We start from the raw sequence: 22,957 nt of genomic DNA on the forward strand, positions 1-22,957 counted from the left end.
GGGACTCAGCAAGAGACAGAGCCTCACTGCTGGACCAACTAATAGCAGTGGTTCAAGCCGTGTGTGTGTGTACGTGTGCGTGTGTGTGTGTGTGTGTGTGTGTGGGTGTGTGTGTGTGTGTGTGTGTGTGTGTGTGTGTGTGTGTGTAAAAGAGCTCAGTTTAGCCGAGATTTACACAGCAGCTCCCTGCTCACAATCAGCACCACATGGCACAGCTGGGTTTGTGTGTGTGGCACATGTGTTGAGTAGGTCTGTTAGGCCAAAGCACGCAAGCTCGAGCTCCACACACACATTAACACACAGACATTTCTCTCTCTTTCTTTCACGCACACACACACACACACACATGGCAGCACACATAGAAACAACCACCCAAGCTCTCTTTAATTCATTATCTGGGACGCAGCACTGTCAAGGCGGCCGGTAACCATTCATGTTCCTGGGGTCTCCAGGGTCCATCACCAGCATCATGTCTACTATTGGACATCTAACATTTTCCCCTGGCCTCTAAAAACAGTTTGATCCAACCAATTTTAGCTAGCTTGGATTTTGTACTAGAAATCGGCAACTCTGGTGCTGTCTGGCCATATACCTCAGATAGGAACATCCATGCGCTCTGGCTCCTCACACAGACTGCCGACGCACTTTATGAGGAGGGTTCACATGAAATAGCCCATCAGAGGGCAGGAGAGGAGAGGAGAAGGGAGGAAAGGAGACGAGGGAAAAGGAGAGGACAGGAGAGGGGACTACCATAGCAGTGTGGACGATGTCCAGTGACATTGCTGAGTAATGAAGGCCAGACGTGCTTGTGGTTGAGATGGACATCCCATTTTCATACAGCTGGTGCCGGGACTGACACATGTGACCGCGTTGCGCATCGAAGCCCAGAACACACGCTTGGGATATTGGCCTACAGAACACGCAGCTCAGTGTTGGACACGCCCCCATATCCCCACGGAATAACATCTGGACATTCTAGAACATACATGTGTCACGAATCAGGATGTTGGGCAAAAGAGACGAGTTGAGCAAGACAAGGTACAATACACACACATAAACGCACACAGAGGTTACTGAGAGCAACAGATTGGCAGAGGGGCAGGCCTAGTAAACGAAGAGATGAACTATAAGTAGTGCCAACAGCAGGGTACCACAAAGACATTAACTACTGTTCAACAATGTGTTTTAGTTTAGTTTAATTTAGTTTATTTATTTAAAATAGGGACAGCACATAAACATTTAAATAAATACATACATAAATGTAAATATGCCAGATATAGCCAACAGGCTAACTTTCATCTGTAGTCGTTTGTCAGGTTGATGGCAGAAATCACAATACATAATTCACAATAAACAATTACAAACACACAGTACATAAAACGTAGCAGGGTAGTCCACCTGACCTAAAACGTACTCCATACAGTAACAAACACATAAGCCCTTCTAGATAAGGGCCTGCAGATGGAGATGTTATCATTCCTGCCGGCCCGAGGAACTCCGTCATGGTGGCAGCTCTCTCTCTGTTACTGTTTATCATCCAGAATGGATGCAGCCACAGCAGAAACGCTGGTTAGTGGTTGTGTGTGTGTGTGTGTGTGTGTGTGTGTGTGTAAACACAGTCTCCCTGATTATGTGAGACTGTTTCAAACACAGGGACGATAAACCAGACTGATGACTATATGTTCTGAGACCAGGGTGGCTTGGCAGACTGCCTAGACAGACTGTCAGTCTCTGCTGTGCAAATGAATTACCCTTCATAGAAACGAGGGGTGCAGCTCGAAGGTGCTTCAGGACCCCTGACCATGGGAGGCTACAGTACAAATAAGGGGTTTCAATACCCCATTTATTGGATGTAATCTTTTTTTGCTGATGTTTTGGACCGGTTGTGTAAAAGACCAAATATGTACGCAAGATGTCTATAACTGTCATGTGTGACAAAGGTCTTTCAATCATGCAGCACCCATCAGTAAAATACCAGCCTTTTCATGAATGATTGTGGAGCCCTCCCGGCTATTCACTTGCATTATGTTCCTAAAGTCTGCCCGTTTTCCTTTGCTCAAGCAGCCCAATCCCTCAAATCTGCGTATGTTGCACAAATTGACATCGTGCAATACATAGGCCTACGGCAAAATCATTTCTAGCATGCAATACATACGACTAAAGCAGAGTTTGTGATTGGTTGTTTACCTTGAAACACGTTATTCAAAAAGGGTATTTATTTCCGAGTGCCTTTCGGGGTGGTTTTGGTGGGTAAAGCAACTTTGACAAGACAACACAAAATTACCTAGCAAACCAGTGCAAAACTACCTAGAAACATTGCTAATAACAGTTACACTAGCCATTAGATAACAACACTACTAGCTAGAGACCTAGCTACCATTCTTACTTGGCAGCTACTGGTTCTTTAGCTAACGCTAACCCGTCAGCTAGCTAGCATTACAGCTAGAACACCAGCTGGCTAAAGCAGAGTTTGTGATTGGTTGTTCACCGTGAAACATGTGATTCAAAAAGGGTATTTCTTTCCGAGCGAACTTTGACGAGACAATAAATAAATAAATCAAATTAATAGATTAATAATTATTTCAGCACCAGTCTCCCTCCCTCAGCCCAGTAGTTTATCACCCTAATTTATCACCTTAATTTAATCGACCCAGAGCGTGGTAGGTAAGGCAAACACAGGCTGTGTTCGGAATCGCTCCCTCGTTCCCTCACTCCCTATTCCCTATATAGGGTTCATTGTAGTGAACTACCTAGGGAATGGTTTAAGGAGTATTCGGACACTACACCGAACGTCACAAAAATGCGTCGGTCATTCGTGTGATGCAGGCGGATGCGCCCTCGTGTAAACAAACAAGTCTAACAGGGAGCATTCACGCTGCAGGTTGAGATGTACTCACTCAGGTAGTATCGGATTTGCTTTTGTGTGTTCATTTTGAATGTTAAATCCCAAATAAAGTGTTGAAATTTAAATTCTAATCATGTGCATGTGTGGTTTTTCTACTTTGGTCCTGTCTGTTAATTGCAAGATGTAACGTTGGCTATAGCCGCGCTACCTAGCTAGCTATGAAGCGCACGATCAAGTAACATGTTTACAAACATTACATGTTTACGATTTAGCTCCGCAAGCTAGAGTTCCTTAAGTTTATACACGAAAGTTGCCGCCGCCATCCTCCGTTCACAGCCCTCTTCGCGAGACAACTCAACTGCATTGCATTGTGGTATACAGGAGAAAATGTAGGGTATGTACCCTGGAAATCAAGGTGACTTGTGGGTAATAAATAGTGGACTATATAGGGAACGAAAATTCCGTTGAGAATTCGGACACTACAAACAAAATGGTTGACGCCCTATATAGTGCACTATATAGTGAAAAGGGAGCGATTCCGAACACAGCCACAGTCATGCAACTCATCTTTTCTTACCCCAAGCCGGTGTTGGGCTCCGCCCATCAGCCAAAAACACCAAACCGAATGGCCGTCAGGTACACAAATCTTTGCAAACCATTTTGAACTATTTGACATATAGTGCCATCTACGGGGCTATTTATGCATTGCAACCATATACTCTCTGTGTATGGATATGTTAAACAACGGCTTTTCTAGTGCTCACTACCTTAAATATGGATTTTTGTTTGTTTGTTTTAGATTTTAATTCAATTGCAAATATGTAATTTACTTATTCTCCCTTAAACTATGGATAATAATCCTGAACAGTGAAATGCGTATTTCATGCGGAACTCAATAACTCGTTCTTTTGTTGCACCTCGGTCAGGTTGGTCGGACCAAAACACCATGACAAACCAAAACAGACGCGGCTGTGGTCTGTTTCGTTTTCATTTCTGCTTCTAACCGTTTAGAAACTTAACTTTCTAAAAGATGGCAGGGTTAGAGGTGCTGTACACATACGCTGCAGGTGGCATCAGCTGTCCTCAGGACGCTGTGGTTTGTTTTGTTCACTGGGAGATTATAAAGAGCGGATACAAGTGTTTGGGATCTGGCGATGAGGTGAGTGGGTTAGCTTAGCTGGGCTAGCCTAGATACTGTAGCTAGCTAACTAGCCTGGATACTGTAGCTAGCCATCTAGCCTAGATACTGTAGCTAGCCAGCTAGCCTAGATACTGTAGCTAGCCAGCTAGCCTAGATACCGTAGCTAGCTAACTAGCCTAGATACTGTAGCTAGCCAGCTAGCCTAGATACTGTAGCTAGCCAGCTAGCCTAGATACTGTAGCTAGCCAGCTAGCCTAGATACTGTAGCTAACCAGCTAGCCTAGATACTGTAGCTAGCCTAGATACTGAGCCAGCTAGCCTAGATACTGTAGCTAGCCAGCTAGCCTAGATACTGTAGCTAGCCAGCTAGCCTAGATACTGTAGCTAGCCAGCTAGCCTGGATACTGTAGCTAGCCATATAGCCTAGATACTGTAGCTAGCCAGCTAGCCTAGATACTGTAGCTAACCAGCTAGCCTAGATACTGTAGCTAACCAGCTAGCCTAGATACTGTAGCTAACTAACTAGCCTAGATACTGTAGCTAGCCAGCTAGCCTAGATACTGTAGCTAGCTAACTAGCCTAGATGCTGTAGCTAGCCAGCTAGCCTAGATGCTGTAGCTAGCCAGATAGCCTAGATACTGTAGCTAGCCAGCTAGCCTGGATGCTGTAGCTAACTGGCAGGTTAGTGAACAGTTAACGTCTTGCTAGCTGTTGCACCGAAAATGCAGACCCACCGAATTGTGTGGCCGTAGATGTTATCGAGAATGCTCAGTATCAAATCAATTTCAATCAATCAATCAATCCATTGACCGTCCTGCACAATAAACAAGGCAAACACTAACCAAAGGTTTTATGGTGAATCGCCATCCCCTCACCTTTATGTGGATTGATTTGAGGATGTATTTATCTTTGGACAGTCCTGTCTTGTCCTTGCACCTAATGTTCTCCACCAGTGTTGGAGCACCAATTGACCAAAGCAGAAACTACCACGGCTTATAAAACTGCTTCTGAGTTCTGATCAGAGAGCCAGCCAACAAACAGGTCACCACTTCCGACGGCTGCCGTAGTCTGCCTGCGGAAAATATCCAACCGACCTCGAGGGACACATCATTTGATGGTCACAATTTCTTGTTCTGTGTTCTCACAGCCTCGTAATGAGGACAAGAAGTCTGAGTTGCTCCCCGCTGACTGGAGCAGCAGCAAGGAGCTGTACACCCTGAGGTACCAGTCACACGACGAGAAGACCCGGCTCCTGGTTAAAGCAATCACGGTGGACAACACCCTCATCTTCAACGCCATGGTGAGTCTGCCACACAAACAGGTCGACTGTTGGACGACAGCAGCCGATTCCAGTCTCGTTGGTCTGGCGTAGTCCTTCTGTTTGGGAGTGGGTACACGTTCTAACTGGCATATCTCTTTGCTGACAGTATCCAAGCTCTGACCAGGTGTCTGACCTGACAGTGGCCATCAGCGACCATGTGAATGCAAACCACTTACAGACTTATGACAGGTGGGTGATCTGTTACCTGTTATCTGTTTCACATCACCAGGTGATTTGGGGATTTTTTAATTTATTTATTTATTGATTATTATAGTCTCATGCACCTTTAGGGGTGCCCAGTTCACATGCTGGGCACACTGAAAACAATGTGTGACCAAAACTCATTACATTAGCATTCCCCCCCTGAGAAAGTTTGTAATACTCTGAATTAATGACTTTTTAATGTACCTTGTCCCTGTCCTAAAAATAAATCAAAATCAATCAAAATCAATTCAGTAGCAGCATACATACAATGATACGCCAGACCTAATGCTACTGAACGGTACAGCATGGCAGTCTACGACCCCGTGGGTAGAGGGGCCATCAAGAGTCGCTCTCACGAACGGCGTGACTCATCGTGCGCCCCCATTAGCATAAACAGTCACCGTGTGACTCATTGTGCGTGTTTAATCTGGGCCTGTCGCCAGGCGCGGTGTTGTGCTCGTCTAGGAACAGGCCGAGGACATCATTCACACCCTGTCCTAACTGCTCCGTGATTCAGAAGAGAAAACGCCTCTTTCCCAGTTGAATCCGTTTGTGTGTCTCTCTCATTAACAGTCAGTCGAATGAATTGACGCAGCGATCTACTCAGCCCCGAATTCAAGTTCAAGGTTCAAGGCTTTTACTGTCATGTGTATTTATAAAATACAATGAAATACACTGTGCCCGGCACTCTCAGACATCAAGACATGACTTAAGACATAAGACAGTAAGACATTACAACAATATGACAGGAGACGTTTACAAAATAAGACATTAAGACACTATAGACACTACGAAATACGACAATAAGACATTACAAAGAGACATTAAAGTGCATAGAGCAAATTGATGGATGCTGTGCCTCTCCCTCTCTTACACTGTACCTGTGTGTCTGTATTCTGGGTTAGGATGCAGTGTAATAGACATTCCTTTGTTACCTTTCTCTTAGCCTGTGTTGCTGGAGCTTGTGGTGCAAGTCCAATTTCTTACCCTTCAGTCGTATTGACGTGTGTGTGTGCGTGTGTGTGTGCGTGCGTGCTTGATCAGTGTGTTTAAGGATGCTACAGGTCTGAGCGAGAAGGTGCGGAGCCAGCTTCTGCCCCCGGCGCCCTCCCCCAGGGCCCAGCCGGCCAATAGGAAAGCAGAGAGGAAGAGCAGGAGGGACACGCCGGAGGACGATCAGCCGGACCACGACCCGCTGCGCGTCCCCACACGGCAGCCTCACACCGTCAGACAGCCCCACTGGTGGGTAGCGTCCTCGCCACCTTCGTGGCGGTAGGGGAGCTGAACGCCAGGCCGACGCTGATGTTGCATGCTGGGAGTCGGCTGAGCTCAGAGAGCCTCTCCGTCTTATTCAATATTTACAGCCAGGGTGAGAGAGGGGGAGGGAGAGAGAGAGAGGGATGAATAACAGGATAAGGACGAAAAGAGAGCACGGGGACTATTTTTAAATGTCTGGCATTGGAGGCATAGAGGGCAGCGCAGAGGTGTGTGTGTGTGTGTGTGTGTGTCTGTGTGTCTGTGTGTCTGTGTGTGTGTGTGTGTGTGTGTGTGTGTGTGTGTGTGTGTGTGTGTGTGTGTGTGTGTGTGTGTGTGTGTGTGTGTGTGTGTGTACGTACGATATGAGTGTGCGGGAGAGGGTTGAAAGCGAGGAATGGATCCGGTCCAGGAATGGATCCGGTCACTTGGGTCCTCCTGTCCTCTCCTCCATCATCCTCTTCCCTCCATCTTCCTCCTCTCTTCTCCTCCACCATCCCAGCCCCTCCCTTCCTCTACCCTCTGTCGGTGACCATGTGACCTGTTCAGCTGGGTGATGTCAGCACTTTATAGACCTTGCTGCTGCTGCTGTGGCCTGGTCCACTGGGAGGATGAGGCTGCACATCTCTGACTGACTGACTGACTGACTGCCTGGTTGTCTGACTGACTGCCTGGTTGTCTGACTGACTGACTGACTGACTGACTGACTGACTGACTGACTGACTGACTGACTGGTTGTCTGGCTGACTGCCTGGTTGTCTGGCTGACTGCCTGGTTGTCTGACTGACTGACTGGCTGGCTGGCTGGCTGGCTGGCTGACAGACTGCCTGGTTGTCTGACTGACTGACTGACTGGCTGGCTGGCTGACTGACTGACTGACTGACTGACTGACTGGCTGGCTGGCTGGCTGGCTGGCTGGCTGACTGGCTGGCTGGCTGGTTGTCTGGCTGACTGCCTGGTTGTCTGACTGACTGACTGACATGTCTGGCTGGCTCACTGGCCTGCTAACTTGCTGGCTGGCTGACTAGGTAATTGCCTAGATGGCTGACTGGCTGACAGTCTAGTGCTGAATCAGAAACACACTACTTTGTTTGTCCTTCAGCCCGGACTCACTCTCCCCTTCGGTGTGTGTGTCGTGTGCGTGTGTGTGTGTGTGTCTTGTGCGTGTGTCTTGTGCGCGTGTGTGTGTGTGTGTGTGTGTGTGTGTGTGTGTGTGTGTGTATGCGCATGCATTTTTCAGGCCAGACCCCATGGCTCCATTTGCTGCAGGACGAGCAGACCTAGACCCGTTTAGGTGAGTGTGCTCGCGTGTGTGTGTGTGTGTCTCTCTCTCTCTCTCTCTCTCTCTCTCTCTCTCTCTCTCTCTCCCTCCTTCCCTCCCTCCTTGCTCAGCCTTCCTGGCTGAGAGCATGTATACTTAAGTGTTTGCTAGTCATCGATTAAAAAAGTATTAAAAGAAACTATTTAATTATATTGACTCAAGCACTTAAATACCGAGTGGACATCACTCCTGGCTTGCCAAAAAATGCTTCTGACTCTTGTACTCCACTCGGACCCTCTCTCCCTCGTAGCGGCGGTGGGGGGGGTATGATTGTGGACCCCCTGCGCGCCGGTTTCCCGCGGTCCGGCTTCGACCCGTCAGCAGGGATCCCCGGCGTTCTCCCGCCCGGCGCCGTGCCCCCCGGGGCCCGCTTCGACCCGTTCGGACCGGTGGGCAGGAACCGACCTGGGTAGGACACAAACACACACCTACACACACACACACACACACACACACACACGTACTCTCATACGGCCAGCTACTCGAGGCCATCTATGGCCGAGGTTTCCGGACGTGGGTGGCTCGCTGTGGGGGGGTGGCTCGCTGTGGGGGGGTGGCTCGCTGTGGGGGGGTGGCTCACTGTGGGGGGTGGCTCACTGTGGGGGGTGGCTCACTGTAAATCACAAGTTAGCCAGGGCTACTCCATTTTGCAAAGCTCACTGGTGCTAACAATAGCTGTGCTGGTGAACGACATTTTGTTTCTTGTCGAATGTGATTTGGGCAGAGATATTCTAGAGGTAACGTGAGAATAAATTCAATAAAAGATGATGTCAAATTGCTAGCTTGCTACAGTAGTGTCGTATCTTTTTGTCTTGACTTGGAAAGAATCTTCTGGAGAAAAATGCAGTTTAAACCAAATTTATTGAGCACGCCATTCGGTCAAATTTCAGCGGTACTGAATTCTCAGTCTCGTGTCTTCAGTTTTTAAACTGGCTTCAAGCCAGGAATCACATGACAAAACAATTTTGCATACGAGGGAGGTACATTTACAACTAGTCTTGCAATTGGTCAATAGGCGTCACTGAGCTCTGCCCCCCCCTCCGGACATGGGGGCAGTCTTGGGGTTTTTCCGGTCCTGCTTTGATCACCTGTAGGCTTCCTGACTTCTTCTTCAGAGGTGCCATCTCTATTGTTCCTCAGGGGCAAAGGAATGTTGACTCAGGAAAGGACATCTGTTTGTCATCTGCATGTTAAACTAATTAAGTTAACCAAGTTCCTACTGAATTGGAGTTTATTCATTATTCTTAATAAAATGATTACTACATGAGAGTAATACAGATGTATTGATGTAATACCGTATAAAAATACACTACATATCCCCCCTTCGAGGCGTCCTAACGCCTCGACACAAAACAACATTAAACATAACAAACAATTCCCCAAAACACATACAAATAACCAAATCTTCACACAACAACAAAGCAAATCGGGGGCCAGAGGTTACTAGCACTTAGCCCCTCCGAAGGAGAACAGCCCTCAGCGCTGTCTCATCTCCTCGTCTCACGCTGGAGCCATCTTCAGACATCAAACCCCCAGGTGTCGCAATCCTCTCTGACACCCAGAGAACAATGTCCGCAGCAAGATGGCAAGCTCACCCCGTCCGAAACAGGGAGAACGCTCCAGAAGTGTCCAAGAATGACCCTCAAGTCATCCGTGACTCCACACAGTTCATAGCTTCGTGCTGGTGAGGGGCAACCACGCCTTGGTAGCCCACTAAATGCACTCCAGGATAGTCTGAAAACATCAACACAGAACTACACAAAACACAGAACATCCTATAGACATAGACTAAACCTAAATTACTACAAAACAGAACAATCCAACCAAGGAGACGTGTACACACACCTGAATCAAAAACACAGGTGAAATGTAGACGACCCCCTGCTGCCTGATTAAACAAGAGAACAATATACAGACAACAGATGACCGTCAGCCCCCAGGATGGCATACACCAGGCATTGCTAGGGCCCGGCCCCCAGGGTCCGCGGTTCCTGTAAAGCAACACTTAACACAAACCGAGGTTAATGACAGAGGGGGAGGCCTAAAGCCAACTCCTCAATAGAATGCATAAACGAACAGCTTATGGCCATTCATTGACTATTGAAACACAAACTCCTAAATCAAAGTGAGAAACATAACCTATTTGAATTGACTAAACAGCTTTGTAAACCAATTATCTAAACTGATGTTATATGAAACCATAACTGAATACTCCTACCATTATGAAATTCCTGTAATAAACTGAACTTAGCATCAAATCATCGATAACCATTCAACACACATGACTTTTTGTTTTTGTTTTTCTGAACAAAAAGATGGTTCATACTCTGGAGTCCATACTCAACTAGTTTGCTTCTATAATAATCTTCTGGAGACAAGTGTTTCTCCAGAATGTCACAGATGTAATAAAAATATTCCTCATCACTTCAACTTCAATAATGAACTCAGGCTCAGAGGTGACAACGTAGGTTATCACCGCTATCATTCTCCTAAAAAATTGATTCTAAAAACTTAAGAAATACTTATTGTATTGTAAATTGCTGATGACATCTAGCCAATGACATGTTCAACTTCCTATTCACCCCCCCTTTTTTTTTATTTTTTTTTGAATACTTCAGAATTAATAATCTCCCCCTGTCTGAGGCTGTTGGAAAACAGGGAACGGGAATGAAGATTACATCATTGGTTATTGTCGTTGTTGTTCTGCAAAACAACAGCTTGTTTCTACTCCTCTTCTATCCATTTTCCATTCAAGAGCTGACTTTGAGTGAGTTTCCTCTTCAGCTCAGCATCTTATTCCTTCAACTACTTTGCAATTTCCTTCAACTACTTCCTAATCACCTTCAACTACTTCCTAATCACCTTCAACTACTCCCTAATTTCCTTCAATTCTTCTTCATCTGGTACATCCTTGGTCCATGTTGTATCATCTTCCTTCGAGTCAGACTCCTCACTCTCTTCTTCACTACTACTACTAGTCTGTTTCATTAGCAACACTTCCTTTCTATACAGCACCTGTCATAATCTTTCTAATACTTTCATCATATCCTCCAATATCCACTCCTTCATCTACAGAAGAGTCACTGTCGCTTCCACACTTTCCCTTTTTGTTCTTCTTCTTCTTCTTCTTTTCAGCTGGTGTCGGATGCTTATCTAATTTCTTGGTTTTGCGCTTCAAATCAAGATGAGTTACAACGGTCGTCCTGGCATTTCCCTTCTGCATAATATCATTATTATCATCTCTGATTACATATCTTCCCTCAGTATTTAGCACGGGTAGCTGTGGGTAAGCCTTAGTAGTTTCCTCCTGAGCTTCATAAGGAGGCGGAGTCAAGACTGGAGCCGTATGAGAGAATGGCGCATCAATTATACTCTGTAGTATGTCCGTCTTATCATTGGCCTCCTCTATTATGGTTAGAGCTGCGGTAGCTGCCGCCTCCACAGCTGCTTTCTGTCTCCTCCCTACTTTACCGAACAGTATCAAGACTGCGAGTTCGGCATCTCTCTTTTCTTTTCGAGCCTTACCTCGTCGTCCCGTCTTCTGGTGAGCTTTGTGTGCCTCAACCAGAACGCGCATGTTTTGAATGAGTCCTTCATCAAAGCTTCCTGTAGACGGCCAAGGCTGTGGCACGTCAGACCATCTCCGTGCCCAGCTTTTAGATATATCATCGATGCCCTTCAGTATTGGATAATCGCGTTTGAGTTGTTCCACCGGTGTAAGCATGGACACATTAACGTCTATGTCGAATGACATGTTGGAGTCCACGAAGATTGATAGACCGATAAAGACTCGAGACTATTATAAGCCTCTTAAGAATCTAACACTATAAAATGAAGCTTTATCAATTATGTAATTAATAAAGAAATGAACACTCAATCACTCACAGACATAGGACACTTCTTGCTCTGCCTAAACTGCCTATCCAGATATACTCCTGCTCAATCTCAACCCTAGTCTTCAGCACAGGGAGCGATCGGTCCCATTTAAGCACTTTTAATTTTTGCAAATTAAAAACCACAAAGCCCGGTTTGACGCAAGCTGAGGGTATTGTGCACCAGAGGACAATCCCCTCATTAATCGCTGTATGCCAGAAAATAATAAATTAAAATAAAAAAGGTTTTGACGTAGACATCGAAATGTCCACACCACTTTGCCTGTCAGCAAGTTGAGTCCTACTGTCCGTTCACTCAGTCCTTTCACTCCATACACACAATATGCAAAGCGTAATATATGTATGTACGTCTATATCACTCTACTAAAGCAACGCTTAAACTGATGTTTATTCTATCAAAAACCAAGACACCTTTAAACCAGATATCCAACAGACCACCAATCACTCAAAACCAAAGCTCATCACCAAACCATCTACATCCATTTAACAATTAAACACCCACAAAACCACTTATATCCAGTATCAAGTAGAATTATTATATATATAATATTTATAATAACAAAACGTTGAATAACTATAAATAATTAATCAAGTAATCAATAATTAATCAATTAATGGACTAACCATTTATCCTTATTATCAAATCAAGTAACCAAACCAATCAATCACCTTATCATAAAACACCAAGCCTCAAATGCAGGTCAACCACTCAAAACAATTAAATCAGGTGATCAGTCTAGTTCAATTAATGAGCATTAATCAGCAATTCAGGCTTACTTTTCAAGCAGGTGATGGATGGGTGGATGGATGGGTGGATGGATGGATGGCTGGTTTGGACAAAAGCTTTTTCGGATATAACTGTAAAACAGATTGACTCAAAGGGGAAAAACCAATTAATTACCAAGCAATGATAATTAAAAATAAATTTGCTATTAACAATCCATTATTCTAAAGTCAAACTGTCATAAAACACACGAATAATCAAACAAATATAGAAAGCGGTCATATCTAACAATGGCCACGCGATGGCAGCATAGGACAGCAGAATTAAAGAATCAACACAACCCAAACCAGCGTGAACTGCTACCTATAAATGACCACTAGATGGAGGCATAGGACAGCAAAATTAAAGAATCTACACAACCAAACCCAGCGTGCACTGCAACCTATAAATGACCACTAGATGGAGGCATAGGACAACAAAATTAAAGAATCAACACAACCAAACCCAGCGTGCACTGCAACCTATAAATGACCACTAGATGGATTATCGTTCCCTAATTTCTAAAGACAGGAAAGAGAAAGAAGTAAGAGAGAAAGAAAGATAGAACAAGAAAGAAATAGAGAAAGTGTTGTCTCTGCCCGCATCACCTTAAGACTGAAAAAAACCTATTGTCTAGTGATCGCGTATCACCGACCCCCCTCCCCCCACAGCCAGCTGTGGTTTTAATGAGGGCTAGGAATTTTTACAACTCAAGAGTACGGGGAGCAGCCTCACCCACAAAAGACAATTAAACAAGAAATATCAGCACAATATTATTTACATTAACTCAACTTTCAAACCTTACAATGTATAAAACCAACAAACACACAATCTCAACTTTTAAACTTTAAAGCACAAAACCCACAACGCACGCTCTCCTTTCACTCTCTCGTTCACACCTCAACTTTCACACCTCACACAGCCCGTCTCCTCACACAAAGGATCAAAGGCTGTGGACGCAGGCACACACACACACACACAGGCCTACAATATCCAGTCCCACGTGGAAGAGAAGAACAAAGATGCAGGCACACACACACACACAGGCTTACAGTCTACACACACAACCACGTGGAAGAGAAGAACAAAGATGCAGGCACACACACACACACAGGCTTACAGTCTACACACACAACCACGTGGAAGAGAGCTCAAATATACAATGGACACAAGAAACACAAGACAATAAGCAGACGGCTTAAAACGTACTTAAACGAGACATACAGGTACTCCGGTTTAGCCTGCTTTTACATACTGGTACCTCAACATTTAACACAAATATGCAATCCTATGCATTTAATTTAACCGGTTTTCCTTTAGAGACACGGAACCCCACTCTGGAGCTCCCGTCTTTCTCTAACCTCTGCGCACTCGTATGCGTCTTTCTAAGACAATGCCCATACCGAGTCAGCACAACAATGCGTACACAATTTAATCTATTTCTCCTTATTTATTGGAAGTTCTTTATGGCGTAAGCATAAAATGATTTGCAAGACGGTTTACCTCGATCAAGACTCGCGAGGTCGTTCCCTCTTGTCCTCCTTGGCCGTTAGGTTCACAAAAAGTTTAGTTGAAGTCGCTGTCTTTCAAGGGTCTTGAAAATCGTAAGCTTAGAATCGCCATCCCATCCCCGTCGCCAATATGTCGTATCTTTTTGTCTTGACTTGGAAAGAATCTTCTGGAGAAAAATGCAGTTTAAACCAAATTTATTGAGCACGCCATTCGGTCAAATTTCAGCGGTACTGAATTCTCAGTCTCGTGTCTTCAGTTTTTAAACTGGCTTCAAGCCAGGAATCACATGACAAAACAATTTTGCATACGAGGGAGGTACATTTACAACTAGTCTTGCAATTGGTCAATAGGCGTCACTGAGCTCTGCCCCCCCCTCCGGACATGGGGGCAGTCTTGGGGTTTTTCCGGTCCTGCTTTGATCACCTGTAGGCTTCCTGACTTCTTCTTCAGAGGTGCCATCTCTATTGTTCCTCAGGGGCAAAGGAATGTTGACTCAGGAAAGGACATCTGTTTGTCATCTGCATGTTAAACTAATTAAGTTAACCAAGTTCCTACTGAATTGGAGTTTATTCATTATTCTTAATAAAATGATTACTACATGAGAGTAATACAGATGTATTGATGTAATACCGTATAAAAATACACTACAGTAGCTAACATTAGCGCTAACTAGCTAGTCTTCTCTAGCTGTCTCATAACTTCTCGAAACTGGGAACCAAAATTTAGTTTGTCGTTTCAACATGGCAGTTTAAAAAATCCAACACTTGAATATGATTGGTTATTACCCAAAGGTTTTCAACTTGTTACATGTCGTCGGCCCACCCCTTAACCTTCATATCGCCAAATGACTTCAGTTGCCCACGGTTGACCACTCTCAGAAAAATAATCAACGAGTTGCTGGCTATCTGAACGCACAGTCAGACACGCGCACACACACACATACACACACATACGCATGTACAGTCCTCTATCAGTGATGTGGGTATGTTGTTGTTATGTTTTCCAGGCCAGATCCAGACCACATGCCTCCTCCAGGGTACGACGACATGTTCATGTAGAGAGACGTCACTTCCTGTCCACACTGGCAGCACACGGCCGACACAGTGGGACAAGCACTTAGCGTGACTGACAGAGCCTGTGTGTGTGTGTTTGTGTGTGTTTATGTGCGTGTGTGTATGTGTGTGCACGCTCTGTGCTGATAGAGGAATAAACGCTATTGCAGTCACTCTTCTGGGGGCTTATTGAACTCTATGATACTCAGCATTTAGTACCAATATTAACAATAAAGTTTGAAGCATCACGTTTTTTTTTTGTTTTTTTTTATGGAATCAGCTGCTGTTCGCTGCCTGCCTCCCAAACTAACACAGTCAGCAGTTTTTCTCACAAACCTTTGTGTATAAAGAATAAATGAATGATTGATAACGCTGTCACAATGGCTCCAATTCTACCTGATGTGGAGAACATGCGTTCAGTAGCTTCCAATTTATGTTTGTTAACTGATAAATAACATAATAGTATGTATTACATAAAATGTAATAAAATACACATAAAATGTGTATTACATTCCAGCTTGTATTATTACTATACTATAACACACCATACTGTATGATAAATGATATGAGAGTGGAGGAGGGATCAGGAGAGGGGCAGATCAGCCAGGAGGGTGGGGTAGGTTAGGAGAGGGGCAGATCAGCCAGGAGGGTGGGGTAGGTCAGGAGAGGGGTAGATTGGGCCAGGAGGGTGGGGTAGGTCAGGAGAGGGGTAGATTGGGCCAGGAGGGTGGGGTAGGGGTCGGGAGAGGGGTAGATCAGGCCAGGAGGGTGGGGTAGGTCAGGAGAGGGGCAGATCAGCCAGGAGGATGGGGTAGGGGTCAGGAGAGGGGCAGATTGGGCCAGGAGGGTGTGGTAGGGGTCGGGAGAGGAGAGGGGCAGATCGGGCCAGGAGGGTGGGGTAGGTTAGGAGAGGGGCAGATCAGGCCAGGAGGGTGGGGTAGGTCAGGAGAGGGGCAGATCGGGCCAGGAGGGTGGGGTAGGTTAGGAGAGGGGTAGATTGGGCCAGGAGGGTGGGGTAGGTTAGGAGAGGGGCAGATCGGGCCAGGAGGGTGGGGTAGTGGTTAGGAGAGGGGCAGATCGGGCCAGGAGGGTGGGGTAGGGGTTAGGAGACGGGCAGATTGGGCCAGGAGGGTGGGGTAGGTTAGGAGAGGGGTAGATTGGGCCAGGAGGGTGGGGTAGGTCAGGAGAGGGGCAGATTGGGCCAGGAGGTAGGGGTTGGGAGAGGGGTAGATCAGCCAGGAGGGTGGGGTAGGTTAGGAGAGGGGCAGATTGGGCCAGGAGGGTGGGGTAGGTTAGGAGAGGGGCAGATCGGGCCAGGAGGGTGGGGTAGGTTAGGAGAGGGGTAGATTGGGCCAGGAGGGTGGGGTAGGTTAGGAGAGGGGCAGATCGGGCCAGGAGGGTGGGGTAGTGGTTAGGAGAGGGGCAGATTGGGCCAGGAGGTAGGGGTTGGGAGAGGGGTAGATCAGCCAGGAGGGTGGGGTAGGTTAGGAGAGGGGCAGATTGGGCCAGGAGGGTGGGGTAGGTTAGGAGAGGGGTAGATTGGGCCAGGAGGGTGGGGTAGGTTAGGAGAGGGGTAGATTGGGCCAGGAGGGTGGGGTAGGTTAGGAGAGGGGCAGATTGGGCCAGGAGGGTGGGGTAGGTTAGGAGAGGGGTAGATTGGGCCAGGAGGGTGGGGTAGGTTAGGAGAGGGGTAGATTGGGCCAGGAGGGTGGGGTAGGTTAGGAGAGGGGCAGATTGGGCCAGGAGGGTGGGGTAGGTCAGGAGAGGGGCAGATCAGGCCAGGAGGGTGGGGTAGGGGTCGGGAGAGGGGTAGATCAGGCCAGGAGGGTGGGGTAGGGGTTGGGAGAGGGGTAGATCAGGCCAGGAGGGTGGGGTAGGGGTCGGGAGAGGGGTAGATCAGGCCAGGAGGGTGGGGTAGGGGTTGGGAGAGGGGCAGATCGGGCCAGGAGGGTGGGGTAGGGGTCGGGAGAGGGGCAGATCAGGCCAGGAGGGTGGGGTAGGGGTCGGGAGAGGGGCAGATCGGGCCAGGAGGGTGGGGTAGGGGTCGGGAGAGGGGTAGATCAGGCCAGGAGGGTGGGGTAGGGGTCGGGAGAGGGGTAGATCAGGCCAGGAGGGTGGGGTAGGTCAGGAGAGGGGCAGATCAGGCCAGGAGGGTGGGGTAGGGGTCGGGAGAGGGGTAGATCAGGCCAGGAGGGTGGGGTAGGGGTCGGGAGAGGGGTAGATCAGGCCAGGAGGGTGGGGTAGGGGTTGGGAGAGGGGCAGATCGGGCCAGGAGGGTGGGGTAGGGGTCGGGAGAGGGGCAGATCAGGCCAGGAGGGTGGGGTAGGGGTCGGGAGAGGGGCAGATCGGGCCAGGAGGGTGGGGTAGGGGTCGGGAGAGGGGTAGATCAGGCCAGGAGGGTGGGGTAGGGGTCGGGAGAGGGGTAGATCAGGCCAGGAGGGTGGGGTAGGTTAGGAGAGGGGCAGATCGGGCCAGGAGGGTGGGGTAGTGGTTAGGAGAGGGGCAGATTGGGCCAGGAGGGTGGGGTAGGTCAGGAGAGGGGCAGATTGGGCCAGGAGGGTGGGGTAGGGGTCGGGAGAGGAGAGGGTATTTCAGGGGAGAGGAGGGTGGAGAAGGTGATTCCGTTGGGCCGGTTTGTGACACATGAGTAATGTCTCTATTAGAGCAGACGACCTCACATTGGGACACTCAGCCACGTCCTTGACTGCTGCCCCCCAGACCGGCCCTCCCCTGTCCACCGTGTAACCAGACCCCGCCTCCAGGGACCCCCTGGTCCTCCTCCAGCTGCTGGCTCGGTCGTCCAAGAGACCATCGTCCTCTAATGTCCTCTGATGATTCTGGATGTGCGGGCGATCGGTGACATGATCTCAAACATGAACGAGCTGCTTTTATAGGTTCCTGGAAGAGAGGCAGAGTAAGAACCGCAGAACCCATCGGGACGCATCAACAAGAACATGTTGAATGGTGTTCTCTTGCTGGTTGTGTGTGTGTGTGTGTGTGTGTGTGTGTGTGTGTGTGTGTGTGTGTGTGTGATTGGATGGTCCGCATGCTGGCGCTGTTCTTCTCTCATTGTCATTCTGAGCATCTCTGAACTGTACAGCGTGATTGTGCATCCCATCCTCTCTTCAGTCTCTCCCTCCTTTTTCACCTCCCCCTCTTCCCTGCTTGTGTCTGTGGGGCGGTGCAGGAGGGAGGAGAGAGGGGGAGGGACAGGAGGAGGAGAGGTAGAGATGGAGGAGGTGGGGGGGAGGGGAGGTGGGGTTCTCAGATTGCCTGTGGGTTGTGTTCCACTCTGGGAATAGAACAGCTATTCATCCTGTGGATTTAAACAGCGGCAGCAGCAGATCTGGTGCCGTTATTAAAGGATCTCTATAGCCAGGAGGGAGGAGGGGAGGGAGGGGGAGGAGAGAGAGGGAAGGGAGGAGGGGAGGAGACAGAGGGAAGGGAGGGAGGAGACAGAGGGGAGGGAGGGGGAGGAGAGAGAGGGAAGGGAGGAGGGGAGGAGACAGAGGGAAGGGAGGGAGGAGACAGAGGGGAGGGAGGGAGGAGACAGAGGGGAGGGAGGAGGGGAGGAGACGGAGGGAAGGGAGGAGGGGAGGAGAGAGAGGGAAGGGAGGAGACAGAGGGGAGGGAGGGGGAGGAGACGGAGGGGAGGAGAGAGAGGGAAGGGAGGAGACAGAGGGGAGGGAGGGGGGGAGGAGACAGGGAAGGGAGAAAGAGGGGAGGAGACAGAGGGAAGGGAGGGAGGAGACAGAGGGGAGGGAGGGAGGGAGGGAGGGATTCACGGACAGATTAGCGGGTGATGAGTAGGGAAGCCCCCCCCCCCCTCCCCCTGCCAGACCCCCTGCCTCTGGGATGGCGAGATTTCCCTTCTAGAACATTCCTCTATCAGCTCCATCCGTAGTCCTCCGCATACACACATACCAGACACAAACACACACACATACCAACCAGACCCACACACACACACATCTACCAGATACTCACACCAGACACTCATCTGGTTCATCCACCATCTAGAGTTGCTGTTGAGGCTAATATATCCTGGCCTGTGTTTGTGTGAGGCCAGTCAATACATATTTAAGTCTCACTAGATACCCTTCCGCTGTTTAGCACATACACACACACACACACTCATACACACACACACACACACACACACACACACACACACAGTCTGAGACTGGTCATAAATCAGTCGTGTGCTCCTCTCTGGAGAGCTGCTTCTCATCAAACATCCATCAAACATTCTGCTTACAGGAAGACACACAACTGCTGACGACAAGTCTCCATTCTAACACATCTGGTTGAATCCGCCCACCTCGTTAGGTAGGAGTGGTTAAAGTCGCACTGAAATGAAAAAAGCATTCTGTCCCATATTGGTTCACATAATTGGTCATAGTGTTCACCTATTCAACGATGTATGCCAAAAAACTTACAAAATTCTACATTTGTTGTAATCGTATATCAAAGTATATAATTTCTTACTTCCTGGAAAACGGTAGGTCACATGCAATGAGGACAACAGGTACCTTAGATTTTAGGCCAATAATCTCACGACATCCACCCATCAATCAACGCTATCCTTCTATCGAATCTGTCTAAAGTTCTTAAAACCCGTCCACTTGTCAATGTTCCAATCAAATTCCTCTAAACGCATGTCCCACCCTCATAGCTTGTTTGGGTCGGAAATACGTCACACTACTGAAGTTAGATGATCTCAAACGTCCGTTTCAGTGCGACTTTAACGCCAGATCCGCTGGACTTACTGACAGCGCCAAATATATCAATTTAGTTACAGTCCAGCAGTCCAGCTTAACACATGCTCATTTGTCCCAGTGTCACTATCTAGTTCACCGACCAGATGGCCTGTCACTATTAATCTCAGATAGTCCCACTTCCGTCAGGGTATCAGGGCCCAGTCACTTTCACAGGTCTACGGAGGGCTCTGTGTTGATGTTGATAGGGAGAGTAGGTAGTCAGACACCTACTGACGGATACGACACGACGACAAGAGAACAAGCAGAGTGACACAGACGGACACACCGGATTATAAACCACAGTAACATGAAATGTATTGGTCACATTGAAGTTATTCTTAAAAACTCATATTTCAGCTCTGTCGTCACATATACAGCTCTTTGATATTTACATTTACAAGACTTTGGACCTTGACACACTGATACACATGCCATGCCAACAACCCCCCCCCCTCCCTGCCTGTCTGCCTGTCCGTCTGTCTGTCTGCCTGTCTGCCTGTCTGTCTGTCTCTCTGCCTGCCTGCCTGTCTGTCTGCCTGTCTGTCTCTCTGCCTGTCTGTCTGCCTGTCTGTCTGCATGCCTGTCTGTCTGCCTGTCTGTCTGTCTGTCTGTCTGTCTGTCTGTCTCTCTGCCTGCCTGCCTGCCTGTCTGTCTGTCTGTCTGTCTGTCTCTCTGCCTGTCTGTCTGCCTGTCTGTCTGCATGCCTGTCTGTCTGTCTGCCTGTCTGTCTGCATGCCTGTCTGTGCTCTTCAGAAGACGGGGGAGAGACTCTGCTGTGATACCTCATCTCTCTCTGCTGTGCTGCTAGTCATTCCTAGCATCATTGGTTCGTCATAGGTTTGAAAGGATCGACTTTGCCCACTTGGGTCTAAACCCTCATTAGTATTGTGTCTCCTCCCCATGGAGTTCCCTCCCCTTTCAAGGTGTAGTTCTGGACTTTCAGGAGAGGTCAGAGGTCAGAATCAGCATGGATGTAAGTACTGATGTAGTGTTTAGTGGAGTCTAGCAGAACAGAGTACACGGTGTGTCGGTGATGTGCGGAATGTGAAAAGGAGCAGTCTGAAGCCCCAAACGCACTGGAAGAGTCGATTGACGCGCTTCATTTGACTCGCCTCATGTGACGCTCCTATGGCGCACTACAGGCGTCAGCTTTGATAGGGAGCTGATTTCATTTAGATTGATTTGTCCCCATTTGACGCTCCAAAATGTAAACAAGTTCGGAGTAGAAGCGTCAAGGCGGTTTGACTCGCCTCAAAACGCTTTTGGTGCGTGATCGGCCATTTAAAACAATCGGTGTACTTCAAAACGCTAGCGTCAGACTCTTCAAGTGCGTCTGGGGGTTGATACACCCTTCTGGCACAGAGCGAGTGATGTCATGATTCTGCATCCTCTGAACCGTGAGGAAAGGACGAAGCTAGATCCAGAAGTTGAGCTCTAAGCCTGTCTCTCTTCAGTAATCATGGGTCATAATCTTGGCTGGGCGCTACGTTCATCCATGGTTACAGCACCTGCGTTGAATAACCGAGCACCTCGTGCGTAATACATCACATACCCTGTAACATTCACCAGGCACATTTCACAGACATGAGTCACGTACACCGAAATCCAACAGACCGTTCTGTACCCTCTTCAACGTCTCCACAACTATCAATGCAACACTACTTTTGGTCGTGTAGACAGTGGCTGATATGAAAACACCATCATAGGAAGTAAACACAAAACCACACAAAAAAGATATTTAAGGCCTAACCTCTGTGTGTGTGTGTGTGTGTGTGTGTGTGTGTGTGTGTGTGTGTGTGTGTGTGTGTGTGCGTGCATGCGTGCGCGTGCACGTTTGTCCATGCATGTGGGTGGGTGGTTCAGGGCTGCCCATACTGTATTTATCTCGTATATGGTCTACGGCTGTCAAATATCTGTGACATTTCTATGATGTACTGTCATTTATATCTGCTGTAATATAATAATAGTATTCATTAATATAATCCAAGTCAATAAACCTATCCGTTTTACAGACTATCAGTATAGCTATAAATATACATTTCACTAACAGGCCAGGTAGATAGAGTATATGTCCTATATTCTCCGATTCCTATTGTCATGTGTGCTCTACCTGTCCCTTCACTCAGGGTACAAGACATTCTTCATAAACTGTGTTCGAACTCCTGTTGCTGGTTTTATAGACACAGATTAAACCTGTAGTAGCTTTAAAAAGATGTCAGTGGGTCTTTTCCCTTGATAGGGCCTCTTAGTTCTAGAACAGCTTCTATCTGTGTCTACAAAACCAGGCGTTAATGTGCTTTCTCCAAACCACTTACACTTACCTACCACAGAATAAATAGGGACTATTTCATTGCACTTTTGTAGGTAAGGTAAGGGGTCTTACTTCCTCTCTCTCTCCCTCTCTGTCTCCATCTTTGATCACGTTGCTCTGTGTGAACATTCTACTCATTAGCATACCGGTGTGTTTTGTTGAATGAAGCGCTGAACCAGTCAGACTTTATGTACAAAAGTACAAATGTACAACTACAGTGTGTACCAAACAGGCCTGGGTCAAAATTTGAGTTCCGTTCAATTGCTTTATACTTTAATTTGCTTTGCTTGAGTCTGCCTGGAGTATCAGCTGCTCGGTGGGGTTTGCGTTTTGGGGAACGGCTCATTGGATCTATCGTATGAGACACAAAACTATGAAGTCCAGATAATTCATTGAAATTATTTCAAAACAATATTTTGACCCAGGTCTGGTACCAAATCACCCACTAAAGCTGGGTTCATATACAACAGCTAAAACAGTTATAAGCAATTTTAGAATTGGTTTGTAGGTTTTGGAATGTCTGTTCTAAAACTGTCTTGAATATTCATCATGTCAAATCTTTAGAACTGCAATAGAGATA

The 22,957-nt window shown here is 47.5% G+C and overlaps 1 protein-coding gene across 1 annotated transcript; it reads left to right on the forward strand.

The window, feature by feature from the left end:
* The first annotated feature begins 3,798 nt into the window (after window positions 1-3,798).
* Window positions 3,799-15,725, forward strand: psmf1 (proteasome inhibitor subunit 1). Its single transcript, XM_084460540.1, has 7 exons — window positions 3,799-4,004; window positions 5,134-5,286; window positions 5,414-5,496; window positions 6,556-6,753; window positions 8,006-8,059; window positions 8,337-8,495; window positions 15,261-15,725. The coding sequence occupies exons 1-7, from the start codon at window positions 3,876-3,878 to the stop codon at window positions 15,310-15,312; spliced, it is 828 nt and encodes a 275-aa protein (XP_084316666.1). The 5' UTR covers window positions 3,799-3,875; the 3' UTR covers window positions 15,313-15,725.
* Window positions 15,726-22,957: the final 7,232 nt, after the last annotated feature.

Source organism: Borostomias antarcticus (genome assembly GCF_949987555.1).
Source record: "Borostomias antarcticus genome assembly, chromosome: 33".
Taxonomy (NCBI): Eukaryota; Metazoa; Chordata; class Actinopteri; order Stomiiformes; family Stomiidae; genus Borostomias; species Borostomias antarcticus.